This window comes from Nylanderia fulva, unplaced genomic scaffold (genome assembly GCF_048542155.1).
Source record: "Nylanderia fulva isolate GAGA-0341 unplaced genomic scaffold, ASM4854215v1 Scaffold20, whole genome shotgun sequence".
In the NCBI taxonomy this organism is placed as follows: domain Eukaryota; kingdom Metazoa; phylum Arthropoda; class Insecta; order Hymenoptera; family Formicidae; genus Nylanderia; species Nylanderia fulva.
The window spans coordinates 272681-287537 of record NW_028190264.1 but is presented as its reverse complement, the minus strand read 5'-3'; the positions used below and the strand labels follow the sequence as shown (position 1 = coordinate 287537).

At 34.8% G+C, this 14857-nt stretch overlaps 1 protein-coding gene across 8 annotated transcripts in view; it reads left to right on the top strand.

The window, feature by feature from the left end:
- The window catches only part of LOC114944038 (uncharacterized protein CG43867), a 101432-nt gene that overhangs the window by 82644 nt on the left and 3931 nt on the right, over window positions 1-14857 (top strand). For 5 of the 8 annotated variants that reach the window (XM_029319747.2, XM_029319757.2, XM_029319758.2 and 2 more), the window contains 17 exons: window positions 3183-3350; window positions 4146-4331; window positions 4458-4672; window positions 5126-5360; window positions 5713-5881; window positions 6036-6272; window positions 6621-6912; window positions 7051-7324; window positions 7610-7999; window positions 8426-8599; window positions 10978-11270; window positions 11967-12300; window positions 13014-13253; window positions 13523-13659; window positions 13762-13891; window positions 14340-14549; window positions 14643-14778. In XM_029319747.2, the coding sequence (XP_029175580.1) occupies window positions 3183-3350; window positions 4146-4331; window positions 4458-4672; window positions 5126-5360; window positions 5713-5881; window positions 6036-6272; window positions 6621-6912; window positions 7051-7324; window positions 7610-7999; window positions 8426-8599; window positions 10978-11270; window positions 11967-12300; window positions 13014-13253; window positions 13523-13659; window positions 13762-13891; window positions 14340-14549; window positions 14643-14778 (3820 nt within the window). Of the gene's footprint in view, window positions 1-3182; window positions 3351-4145; window positions 4332-4457; window positions 4673-5125; window positions 5361-5712; window positions 5882-6035; window positions 6273-6620; window positions 6913-7050; window positions 7325-7609; window positions 8000-8425; window positions 8645-10977; window positions 11271-11966; window positions 12301-13013; window positions 13254-13522; window positions 13660-13761; window positions 13892-14339; window positions 14550-14642; window positions 14779-14857 lie in introns of all 8 variants that reach the window. The other 3 variants (XM_029319751.2, XM_029319754.2, XM_029319752.2) reach the window with 3 other exon arrangements.

Genomic DNA, 14857 nt, shown 5'->3' with positions numbered 1-14857 from the left:
CCATTGGCCATGAGCCAGCGTGTGTGACTCACCGCCTCTAGAAAACCCCCGCAAGTTTATGTACCCTTCAATGTTTGTTCGTTTCGCGCGCTTCAGTTCGGCGCGATCTTCATCGGGGAATAGACAGAGGAAACTCTCCGCATGTGCGTTTATATCCGTGAAATCTGTCGTATCATTTTTGTTGCTGTTCGTTTTTTTTGTTTTAATTTGAAATTTTGCCTCGCGATTCTCGGTGGAAGAGTATTATCGCACTTCGTGGATAAATATCGTCCAAATTAGAGGCAAAATTAAAAAATCGTCCACCATGACAGCTAATAGGGGTAAGATTCTATATGAGAGAACTGATAATTTTTTAAAATTAAATTGTTAAAGTTTTTTATAATTTTTTAAATAAAAATAGCATAGCTCGAATACGAAAGTTTTCTAAACTTTTATAAATTCTACACTGAGAAAGAAAAATGTGTTAACTTTGATTAATAAAGCTTTCAACTAAATATTATTTTGTTAATTGAACATATAAAAGTATTTAAATTAAATGTAATTTATAGTCAAGTTAACGAATTTTTTTCAATATATTATTACGTTAATTTATATTATATGTTTTAAATTATTCTCGCGGAAGCTTAAAGTGCGAGGAAGAACTTACAAGTAAATTTATTGCATAATATAAAATTCTAATAATATAAAATAAAAATTCTATAATAATATAAAATTCATAAGATAGAAGAGAAGAATAATTTATATATTGTATAATAAAATTAATTAATATAATAAAATTATAAACACTGAAAAAATAATTTATTAACTTTTGACTAAACCTCTCAACTAAATATTATTTTATTAATTGAACATATAAAAATATTTAAATTAAATATAATATATTAAATCTAACAAAACATATATTTGACTTAAATACTAATATATTCAATTAACAAAATAATAATGTATTTGAAAGGTTTAGTCAAGTTAACAAATTTTTCTTTAGTGTATAATAAAATTACTTTTTGGGGGAGACATATTATATTAAAAAATATTTTTTTGAAATATATAAATTTTAAAAAATTTGCAAAATTAAAAATAAATAATTGTTCTGATTATTTTCAATCGACATCAACCCGACGACTCCGAACTCGTCGCATCCTCTTCGGGATGCGGAAAATGTAATTGGAAAGTGAACTATTATCTCGCTTCAAGAATATAAGTCGATTCCCTTTTACAGGTGAACCGGCAAAAAGACCGCAAAGAGAAAATCGAGGGGGGTTGCGCGAAAGAGAGACTTGGCAAGGGAGATCGATATAAGTCGAGTAGAGAGAGCACATGCACGACTCCGACGACGACGACGACGACAACGACGACGACGGAGGCACATGCCGGGAAAACATTCGGCAAGAGAGAGGATTTCCCCGTATTGATTTTCTCTCTCGAGTCCCTTTCTCTCTCGGCTGGTCGCCGCGGACGCTCGTTCTCGCTCGTTCGTTCGTTTATTTCTGCCTGCCGTTAAGGATATCGATTTTTGACAGCTGCTCTCTGCGAAACGCTCACCGCGCACATATATATATATACATATATACGTACATATATATCTATAGATATATGTACACCCCTGTGGCAAACGCCATACGTATACGTACGTACGGTACGTGCTGTAGGAAGGGTTGGTTCCTCCCCGAGTTGTCTCTTTCTCCATTCTATCTGTATCTACATATATACGTATATATAGATTTCTCTCTCCCTCTTTGCACGCAACGTGGCATCGTACGCACTCATGCGAATTTTGCTTTCCAGTAAAATCGGACTTCATACAGTGAACTTCCGATTATTTGCTACCGATGAGTTGTTTGGTGTCCCCCAGTTCGTCGAATTCTCTCAATAGTTGCTTAATAGTTGTTCGATAGTTGCTTAATACACTCACCGCAACAGATTCTTATAATTTAACTTGATTCACGACTTAGTTATTTTATTTTACTGATGAGAAGTTGTTTGGTGTCCCCCAGTTCGCCGAATTTTCGATAGTTGCTTAATAGTTGTTGCTTAACAGTTGTTTGATAGTTGCTTAATATACTCGCTGCAACAGATTTGTTATAATTTAACTTGGTTCACGACTAGTTATTTTATTTTACTGATGATGAGTTGTTTGGTGTTCCCCAGTTCGCCGAATTCTCGATAGTTGCTTAATAGTTGTTGATAGTTGTTTGATAGTTGCTTAATACACTCACCGCAACAGATTTCTTATAATTTAACTTGGTTCACGACTAGTTATTTTATTTTACTGATGATGAGTTGTTTAGTGTCCCCCAGTTCGCCGAATTCTCTCGATTGCTGAATAGTTGTTTGATAGTTGCTTAACAGTTGTTTGATAGTTGCTTAATATACTCGCCGCAACAAATTTCTTATAATTTAACTTGGTCCACGACTAGTTATTTTATTTTACTGATTTTGTATAATAATTATTTGGTGCCTCTGGTTCGCATTTATTCCTGTGACAATTATTCTCTGATTCTCTTCTCGGGAGAGCAAACAAGATTCTCCAATATACGATTATATAGTGTCTTTGATTCGCAATTATTCGCGAGCAAACAAGATTCTCCGGTTCGTTGGACTCTATTAGCGACGATGATACTCATTCTATTAGCAAGATCGGATGCTCTGGAAGATCATTGGACGGAAAACTAGCGAAAGTATATGATGAATCGTAGATAATTTGTTAGCAGATAAGTTGTTGCATAAATCGGTGAGAAATCGCAGCAATAAATATTTGAAAAACATGATTAAATGTATAGATGTCTATACATGTATGATACATACAAATTATCATCACTAATATAATCAAATAAAATCCAAATTGAATGATAAATTGAACATTTTCTTGTGAACTCTTAAGTGCAAGCAGTAAAAAAAACTTATCCTCTATATTAAATTTTAAATTAATTTTCCTAGATTTAAAGATTAGCTATGCAAGATACTTGATGTGGAAAAATTACCAATTGATGTCCTACGATATTTTCACTAGGGAAAGATGAAAGGTTCATGGAACATCCTCGTACAAAGTCGATAAGTCCTTCTGTACAAAGTCGATAAGATTATGCATATGTCCATAAACTGAATTCAATGTTCGTTGGGAAGCGATATAACGCGATAAAGCATTGAACTCTCGCTTTACTCTCTCTACTATTTGCTTTCAGGTACGGATGATGGAGGAGCGGCTGGTGAAGGGTGAATACTGCCTGAGCACATCCGGTGTTGGTTCTCCACCGCATTCGCTGCCGTCGACCTCCGGTACGCAGAATGACAAGATCGAGGATGCCCATTGCGCCTGCATCTCGAAGCTAGAGACCCAGGTCGAGGAGCAGGTATAAAGCTTTCTCTAGCAGTCTATCGCAGGAAGGACTCCGCGCCAAACATATATATAGGATTTTGGCTGTTCTTTTTTTTCGTATGTTGTAACTTATAACTTGCTGAACAAAAGATGTAATAGCTTCAAAGCTAAATATTCGATAGTTACTGAGTTACAATCACTCAAATGCCTAATTTTTCGTGTTTGATTAACTGCAAATCAGTAACCATCTATTAAGCTTCGAGCCTATTTATTCAGCAAGTCAAAGTTACAACAGGTGAGAAAATCAGCTAATTTTACAGGGATCAGCTGGTTTTCTCATATGTTGTAGCTTATAATCCGTTGAGCAAAAAAAATGTAATAGGCTCAAAACTATTACATCTTTTATTCAGCAGGGTATAAACTACAAAAAATGAAAAAAATAGCCAATTCCAACAAAATTCTATGTATTTGACGCGGGGTCTTTTACGCATTTTCGAATAATTTAAATATACGAAAAAATACTTCAAACTCATCTCATAATTTAAAACATTAAGTGTATTCCTCAGCAATTGCAATTTTATCATGGAATTTAATAGATTTGATCATTTTATTGCTGAAATAGGTGATTATCTGATGATCATATTTATCTAATAATATTTATTTCTAAACGTATCACTTCTAGTTAGTCAAAGATTATTATTTGATTCAGCCACTTCTTTCCTTGATTTTTCTAGATTATCTGTAATCTCTGACGATTGCTCGTATGATATCTCGAGTGATATCAGGCTGTGTGTCATTTTATCGTGTTGTCATCATTGTTCATTCACAGAGGCAGTTGCGGCTTCAGGACGCCAGGCAAGTGGAAGCAAAAGCAGCGAGGATAAAGGAATGGGTCACTAATAAGCTGAGAGAACTGGAACAGCAGAATCAACACCTGAGAGAGCAGAATAATAAATGCAACCAGCAGCTTGAACTATTGCGCAATCATATAACCAATATCGGACTCAAACCCCCCGTAAGTTTTGTGTCCAGAGTAATAATTTATTTAGAAAGAAAATAATTTAAGAAGATAATAATTTATTTAGAAAGAAAAAATATATATTATCTACTGGATTCTTATTGAGAAATTTCGTAAACGCAGGCACCAACGAGAGCGTCGCTGTCCCTGGAAGTGGACAACCCCTTACGCATTGATCGTCGACGATCGGAGAGCCTTGAGGGTACCCCGCAGACGGTGCCCGAGTGCGTGCAGACTATCGTGGTGGAGCCGCAAAGCACGAGCACGAAGCACCGAAGACACTTGTCTGCTTGCGGCACCATTCAACGAGGAGTCGTTGCCGCTAACATGGATTCGAGGTAAAGCTTCCTCTCCGTAGAATTAATTCCGATTTACGAAGCTGAAAATCCTTTTTGAATCTCACACTAAACGTACTCGGCTCTCAATTCTCCTTGGGAGGCCTCACGACGTAATAGCGGCGCCCGAGTTTTCGAAATGTGGTACCCTGTAACGTCCTGGGACTTCCTGAGGGGATCCGTCGACCCTCCTCTTATCATCTTTTTCGTTGTCACATGTATCTCTCTTGGTTCTCTCTCTCATAAATTTATTATACTTCTTTTTATTCTACATATACGACTCTTATTTTTCCTTTGAAGGTTGATTTCTTAAATTTCTCTATCCCTAATTTAAAAGAACGATCAAATGGATTTTAAAGAGCCGCACACACACAATCGCAATAACACCAAGTATACAAAGAGCAATTGAATTGATTCTGTGCTTTATACTTGCCGCTTCTCTCTATCCTTCCTTAGTCTGCTGTCCGAGGAGTTGGCCGCCGCGGTGGAGAATCTGGTGATGCTGCCGAATATGTCCGGCGTCTCGGAGGCGAGCAGAGACAGCGGAAGCTCGGAAGCGGTGCACGACTACGCGGAGATATACACGCCCAGTCGGGAGGGTATGAACTGGCTGCAGGGGAGCGGACAAGGTCCTCGTCCGCCGACCCCGCCGTTGCACAGGTTTCCCAGCTGGGAGGCCAAAATATATCAGGTAGCGACGACAAGTCGAAAATTGCGTGAAGTATTTATTTACATTAACTAGAATCTTGAGATAAAATTCTTAGGTACAGGGGGTGTCCTATAGGAAATTGTTGAAACTAATCAGCTGTCATTTTTTAATGCCTGCAGTTATTGAGAAAACAAAAATTGTGTTGAAAAGAGGAAAGTCTACAGTTTTTAATAGATATAAATAAAATGTTTGTATACCAGTTTATTTTATTGAAAAAAGAAAAAGTGCTAAAAAAAATGACAGCTGATTGGTTTCAGCAATTTCTTATGGGACACCATGTATACATATAAATTTGATTTTATTAATTGGATAAATTAATTTTATTTGTTTATAGGTGGCGGACGGTGGCCTTGGCATCGGTCCGCCGACGAACGAGGAGTCGGCACCTTCTACGATGAACACCAGCTCGTCGAAGCATTCCCAAGCCACGGGACACAACTTGACGGCACACAATTCTCAAGGCTACTGCGATATTTCCGTTCCAGTATACGCCACAGTCAAAGGTAAAGATACTACTTGCTCGACGTAAAAGGAAATATGCAGGAAATGTTGCAGGAAATGTTAGAGACGACCAAAATTGCACTTAATGATTTAATTAATGGTTGACTTTATAAATTGCGATTTGTACATAAATTTACCATCATATTGTTTGTTCAGGACGTGCCAGTCAGATCAGATCCATGCCTTTTGGCGACAGCTCCGACGATAGCTCGGACGGCGAGGAACATCCAAATCAAACCGAGACAAATACCAGAATCACCAACAGCTCGTCCGACAATACGGATTCCTCCCTCGGTAGTGGGAGCAGCCCCTCAAAAAGCATCAAAACCACCAGTAGTCTGAGTCCCGCGAAAAGAAGTTCCAGTGGGTCTCCTAGTAAAAGCGTAAAACGTGGTGAGTTTAATTAACATTGCTTCTATGCATTCATTTTATGATAAGATAAATAGCCCTTACATCTTATCGCCTATATATGATAACTTATATGTAATGAAGTTTATCGACATTTTTAAGGCTTATTCTATTTATTTTATACATTATGAGAGAAAAATATTCAAGGCGAGAAAAATTTTTTGTTTAAATAAATCATAATAAAATAATATTGTTTGCACTTTGTGATGTGTATCTATAATTAATATTTTGATCGAAAAGATAATTTTTAAAATCAAGCTTTCAGAAAAAGAGGAGAATATTTAGTTTCATTATATTTGACATCCGACAACTTTAAGTCTGTTCGATTTGCAGATACTTCTCTCGAGTCAGGATTATCTGAAGATTATGCGATACCTCCTGATGCGCTCAGTTCGACGTCTTTGGAATCCAGTATGCCTAGCTTGCTGATGCGCGTTTCCGGCGAAAGTCCAAAGAGACAGGAATCGCTGGAGAAGACGGGTCATTTGGCAAAGTTGGGTGGCAAATTAAAAACTTGGCGAAAACGATGGTTCGTGTTGAAAAATGGCGTGTTGACCTATTGGAAGAGCCAGAATGATGTCAATCGAAAACCGCAAGGCCAAATAATTTTGGATGAAGTGTGCAGGTATTTATATGTAATCTAAAATAGAATTTATTCATGTAAATTACTAGTTAAATTGCTATATATATAATCAAATACATATTTAATATTTAATTCTCACTAGAAACTAGAAGCAATTTCATATATTTTGTATATTTTCAGGATCAACAGAGCTGAAGGTGCCGCTACTTTTGAAATAGCCACTGGTAAGAAGACATATTACTTGACTGCGGATTGCATTGCCACGATGGAAGATTGGATAAGGGTACTACAGAACGTACAAAGGAGAAACGCAACGAAACTCTTGCTTAGCAAGGAGGACAACAAACCAACGATACAAGGCTGGTTAACCAAAGTAAAAAATGGCCATGCTAAAAAATGTTGGTGCGTTCTCATCGGCAAGATGTTCCTTTACTTTAAGTGTCCAAGTGATACGGTGAGTATATATTTTTCGTACAAACTATTACATCAATTTATATATTTAAATTCATCATTACTAAAATTATTATAGTTATTTATATAGTTTTCTGATCAATAAACTTGCTTATTCGATAATAATATGATTCATTATTAATGAATAATAAATTTTCTGAACTGATATTATATTATATATTATTATTATTATTATATATTATTATTATACTATTATATTATATTATATATCATGTCACACTCTCTTATATTGTCTTATATATTCAATCTATCTTTGGCGCGATTCTAGAATCCTATCGGCCAAATCAACATGAGGGATGCTCGAGTAGAGGAGGTGGAACATGTGTCGGATAGCGATAGCGAGGAGAGGGACGCCGAATGCCCGCACGAGAGAACGATCGGCATCTTTCCGACACATCAGGGTCCGACGTATCTATTGATGCCGCATAAGCAGGACAAGGACAACTGGCTCTACCATTTGACGGTGGTGTCTGGCGGCGGACCGAGTGCGGGTACGCAGTACGAGCAACTGGTGCAAAGACTAATGGAAACCGATGGTGATCCCAGTTGCGTTCTGTGGCGGCATCCTCTGCTGTTGCACACAAAAGAGAGCATTACTAGTCCGCTGACCAGCCTGACCTCCGAATCTCTGCAAACTGAAGCCATAAAGCTCTTCAAGGTTGACACGATCTCTTATTATCGATTCTTTCTCCATTTTTTCATTTGCAATTTATACGAAATTTTTTTGCATAATCGAATTGAATGTTTTAATTGCTTTAAATATTTTATTATATATTTACTTGTAAAGCTATAGTTCTTCTATATGTGTAATTTTTTTCTGTTTGTTCTCAAAATATAATTTCATTTGAAAAGTTTTATGAAGTTTATATAAATTTTTAAATTAAGTTTTCGGGTAACATAAATCTCATTACTTTCAATTATTAACAAGATTTTTTAATAAGATCTGTTCTTTTTTTAGCTATAATTTTATAATCTAAATATATATTGATTTGATTGTTTATTAATCTAGAAAGAGTGTAAAAGATGTAGCTAAAGAGAACAGATGTATCATTAAAATAATCTTACGCACTTTTAATCGTCACAGGCCTGTCAACTATTTATGTCGGTGGCAGTAGAGCAAGCAGGTATCGACTACCATGTGGTTCTAGCGCAAAACGCGTTACAGCAATGCCTAGATCAGCCTGAACTTCAATCTGAATTTATATGCGCACTGGTAAAGCAGACAAGTCGTCACACGCAACACCGTTTGGGCGTACAGGTAAAAAAGGCCGCCAGACTTGTGTCACTGGGTACTGCGCGCGTTGTAAGTCCTGCTTATTGTTTAACAAAAAAACACTCAACCATCCTGTACCATTTTTTCAAAGTTAGAGCGATACCCATCGATCATTCGTTTATCAAAACTCGGATGGATCTCATCTATACCATCTCATCACTTCACGTTCCGATGATGATATCATGTTCATTCGAGAATAATATTTTCAAAGCGGAAAATGGTACATTGAATATGCTTAGTCAAGTATTATGATTTATATTTTTATTCTCATAAAAATTATATTAGTATTAATTTATATTCTTATTATTTGTTTTTAATATTTCATTATTATTTATTCATTTATAATTATTAAATAATTTATAATTAGTTATATACTTATTAATTTAATTTTTAATTAAATGTTCTATAAGTTTTAATTTTTCTTTTGAAAGTTGATCGTACAACAATTGTTTAAGCCGATAATAATACTTAAACTGATAAAAATATACCGCTATAATAATACTTGACCAAGTTCAACGACTATTTTTAATTTTAACAATCAACACATTTAATTCTCATTTGCCGCTTTAAGTGTGCTGTCACTTTCTTAGGCTCTCACTTTACCATCGCATGCATTTATCGATTCTATTATATATATATATACATATATATATATATATATATATATATATATATATATATATATATCACGATGGTGTTAAGTTTTTCCGTTTACTTTTTATCATATACTTTAATATTTATACATCATATACCCAATCAAGTCACCCTAACGCCCATCATGTGAGCCGAACATATTTCGACGATTAATCATGATAATATTTATTACAATCAACATAGATGTTTATCGATCATCTCTGTTAATCCTTGCGTACAGAGAACAGAATATTACTCACTTCTACCGTCAAATATATATGAGATCCGTCAAAATACGTTTCGCGCCACACACACACTTGCAGAATGGTATGTTGGTGTACATGAGGACACACACAGAAAAACATTTTTTAAATTCCTTTTTTTCCAATTTTTCATGAGTTCCTTTTTGCAATAGTTGCAATAGTTATTTGGATATTCTCTGTTTGAATGCTGCTTAGAGATTTAGATTCTTATCAACGGAATAGATTATTCTAACAAGAATGAAATTTCTAAATCCTTTACCTTCCTACAATACGAATATCTAAGAAATATCGCAAAGATGTCTAGAAAGACGCTTCAGATCTTAAAGACTCGTCTTTTAAATATGTTAGAAATATCTTTTGGATTTTTGTATTGTATTTCGATCTTTCTCTTTTCCTTTCTCTCTCTCTTTCCTCTCTTCTTTTATACTTATCCCTTTGCCCAAAATTACTGGAAAAAAACATGGACATGGACATGTTGTCACGAATATTGCATCGCTGGACGCAAAATTATGGGAAAAAGTGCCTCACTCGTCTCACATAACGTCAATAAATGTAAACGCAACGCTTTACATTTGGTGCGGTTGATTCACGTGGCCTAAAAGCATAAGAGCTTTTTTTCATTCACATTCTTGCGATTTTGAAGGGTTTATATCGAGTTTATACGCGTTTTATTCAATTAACAGAGGTTGTGCGTTGAAATTTCGATTTCTCGTGCTTATCTACTAACCGAAACATGATTAAAAAATCTACTTCCTAGTTTGAGTTTATAATATAAAAGAAGAGAGATCTATATTTTTTTCCATATGAAAAAATCAGTTTAAATTCAGGGATATTAATAGAGATTCTCATTCTCCAAAATGATAGTTTTAATTTTTATATTAAGAGAATAATTTAGAATTTTTTTTCCTTCTGCTTATTTTAATTATTATTATTAGCGAGAATAATTTCTCAAGAAGAATCAAATATCACGAATCATTTTTTTTCTACTCCACATGCACGGCAAAAAATGAAAAATCCATCTTACAACAAAGAATTTGAGAAAATAAAATTTAAATAGATTTTTTCAAGTTCTTAAAGCCGCAAAGCCACTGTTGCACGCGAATCTTTTATTTAAAAAGATATTATTCGTTTAATGTGCTTGTGCTTGTTTAAATATATTACATTTAATTACTATATTTAAATTAAATTAATATTATAATTATAAAATTTAATAGTGACAAAAATATAATAAAATGTCAAACATTTTTGAATATATATATATATACATATGGAGAATGAACATCTATTTACAAAATATAAAACGGTAAAAAAAAGATATATCTGAAGTTGTTTCGCCAATCGTGATCAAGTAAAACGTTAACGCGTTTACCTTTTGGACGAGGATGAAAAAGTAGTGTAAAAGCTATAGGATTGGCTGAATATGTATAATATTCAGGGACGTAGTAGTATGCCAGCATACCATTACAGCAACTCCTCCTCTGCGCCACGCAATCGCTCTTCACCTGCGATACGCAAAGTCCCGCGGCAAATGGCAGCGGTGAAAATGCGGACGCGCAATCAACGGCCTCGACTTCTCACAGTCCTCCGCTCACGCAGGGCCACTCGACCTCCACTATCTTGGACTGCAAAACTAATCCCGCCCAGTACGTGCTTATCCAGGGATGGCAGCTCCTGGCCCTCGCCGTCTCTCTCTTCCTACCCAGGAACAATCGGCTACTCTGGTACCTGAAACTGCACCTGCAGAGAAACGCCGACAGCAAGTGAGTCGGGGAAAGCTGATCCTCAAGGATGCGATCATTGCGAACAGAGATGAAAGAGACCAATTTTATTTACTGCACACTTTCTGATTTATTATCTTATTTTAGATCTATTGTTTCTTAAGTTTATCGTATGTAAATGAAAATCATAATAATCGTGGGACACTATGGTAATATTGGAAGAATTTTATAAGAATTTCTCTGGTTAAATACTTGTTACAATAAAAAATATTAATATCTAACACAATAAAATATGTTCGATTAATTTTACTGTGTACATATTAATATTTTTTATTGTGGTAAATGTTAATCAGATAAACTTACAAAATTCTTCTCTTATAAAGATATTAATATTGTTTTTAAGTTTATTGTATGTAAATTTAATGAGGAAAGCAATCTTAAACTTCTCCATCATTCTAAAGGCCTGAGAGATAAGGCAGAGTTAGCCTTCGTTCATTTCTTTTCTGTGCAAATATATATATAATTACTTAGCTCAAAACTTTCAGAAAAATTCAATATTTGCTATGCTAATTTTGTTCACTAAATAGAATCCACTATGACAAATTCTGTATTAACAAGTTTTAGAAATTCATCTCTTCTGCAATGACCGATTATTACAATGACTCTACTTTAACACTATTTTATCCTATATTATTATCTTACATTATCTGACACATCCTATATATTGTGTTATGCTAGAACGGAATGCGGCAAATACGCGGCTTACTGCGAGCGAGCCTTGGAGAGAACGTTGCAGAACGGTGGTAGAGAGGTGAAACCCTCGAGGATGGAAGTGCTGTCGATACTAATGAAGAATCCGTACCATCATTCATTGCCGCATGCCATACCGGTTCACTTCCTCAACGGCACTTATCAAGTCGTGAGCTTCGACGGTAGTACGACAATAGAGGAATTTCTCACCACCCTTAATCAGGAAATCGGCTGCAGGGATGTTCATCAGTCTGGCTTCACCCTATTCAGCGATGATCCGATCGAAAAGGATCTCGAGCATTTCATTGACCTGCAAGCAAAGGTTCATAAAAAATATATATAAATCACTATTGGCTTTTCCCCCATATGTTATAGCTTATATTCAGCTGAAGATGTAATAGCCTCAAAGCTAAATATTAGTTACTGACAATGAGTTATAGTCTATTAAACAACTCGTAGAGCCCAAGCTTTTTGTATTTGACTGGCTATAAATTAGTAACTACCATTTATTATTTAGTTTTGAGCTTATTACATTTTTTGTTCAGCGGATCATAAGTTACAACATATGAGAAAACCAGCTGATCTTACCAAGATTTAATTTTATATATTTAGTACAGGATTTTTGAAGCTATTTAAAATTCTAGATGAAGTTGAATCTCGATAAAATCAGCTGATTTTCTCATATGTTGTAACTTATGACTTGCTGAACAAAAAATGTAATAGGCTCAAAGCAAAATAATAGATGAATTACTGATTTACAGCCAGTCAAACGTGAAAAATTAGGACTTTGCGGGTTGTTTGACTGACTGTAACTCGGTAACTATTGAATTGAAGCTATTACAACATTTGAAAAAACCAGCCACTTCCATTGGAATCCAAAATCTTATGTATTTGGTGCAGAGTCCTTTTGTATACTCTAGCTTTCTTTATTTAAACCTGTAAAATAATTCATAATTTTTTTAGCAGAATGTAAAAGCTTTGCTGTTTTATTGCATTGATTGCAGTGCAACTTTAAGATTCGAACTTATGTTTCAGCTGTGCGATATTATCTCAAAGTGGGAGACTGCGTTACGAGAAAAAGGCTCAGGAAAGTTCGAAAATACTCGAGTGATACAATTAACGTACAAATCGCGTTGCTACTGGCGGCAAGCTGCTAAAATGGAAACTGACAAGGAGAGGCTCTTGTTGTGTTATCAAGTGAATCAACAAGTTGTACAAGGAAAGTTTCCGCTAAATCGTGAACTCGCCTTCGAATTGGCATCGTTAATGGCACAGGTACATTTATATTAAATATATAATTATAAATTATATTATATTCTAAATTATGTATATATAATATATATAATATATATAATATAATTATATATATATTATAAATAATATTATTATATATTATAAATTAATTATAATCAATGTGAAAAATACACTTTATATAAAATTATATGAAATATATTTTATATAAAATTTTATCATAAATATACTTTATTGTACTGAGATAATTTAACCAAGTTCGTACGATTTCATTGAATCCATTAATTTTGTAGATCGACTTTGGAGAATACAACAACGACAAAGCACGTGGCAGCGGTCCCGGAAGCAATCCGCATCATCTCGTACTCCAAGCCTTGGATAAATTTTATCCGATACGCTATCGGTCCAACATCACCGCCGATCAATTGAGGTGAATAATCGGCAACTCGACTGACTATTGGATACATTCATTTAAATAGCGTATTGTGTAGTTTTCGTATTGTTAATCTTCGTTCGATTTTTCTTCCGTTAGGGAGTTGCAGGAGAAATTGCAGGATAAGTGGATCGGTTTGAAAGGACGTAGCGTATTGGACTGCGTTCGTATATATCTCACGTGTACCAGAAAGTGGCCTTTTTTCGGAGCTACCCTGTACCAAGCAAAGGTATAATAAGGCAGTTAGAGATCATTTTCTATACATAAGTATAGAAACAATTTTGTATACATATAATAATAATAGATTTTATATAATTATACACGGAGAGAATTTTCTCTTAGAATTTACCCTGAAAATCATGGTAATCGTAGGATAATATGGTGTTGGAAGAATTTTATAAGAGTTTCTCTGATTAATATTTATCACAATAAAAAATATTAATAGATACATAGTAAATTTTACTATGTACATAGTAAAATTAATCGAGTAGATTTTATATCTTATTGTGGTAGATATTAATATTTTTATTGTGTATAAATATTAATCAGTAAAACTTATAAAATTCTTCCAATACCATATTGTCCCACGATTATCATGATTTTCAGAGTAAATTCTAAGAGAAACTTTTTTCTGTGTATGTGTGATTTAATATTTTACTCTAAAATAATTTTTTCAGTTGAAACAAACCGAGCCCGTGACTGTTTGGATAGCGGTTTGCGAGGACAGTGTGACGTTACTCGAGTTGCAAACAATGGCGGTGGTGTGCCGTTATAATTATGCAAACATAGTGACGTTTGGTGGCTGTTTAGACGATTTTATGCTTGTTGCTTGTCCGGACGAGGGTGCGGCCGAACAGAAACTGCTGTTCGCGCTCTCTAAACCCAAGGTGAGTATATCATATAACAGTGCGGAGAGTTTAGTAGTTTAGAAAGATATTTTATCTTCTTCAATTTTATTCACGGCATCGTAATTGTTTCAGATTTTGGAGATAACGTTGCTGATTGCCGATTATATGAACGCACTAGGTCATGCATTACCTGGCACTCCACAAATGAATACTCTAACCCGCAATGGGTCACATCGATCCATTAAATCCACTATGAGACCTGCGACTGGTTGGTGAAAGAGAAACCTTTGTTTTTTCTTAATGTTTTACAAGACATGTTACAAATTAATTATATAACTTTAATATTT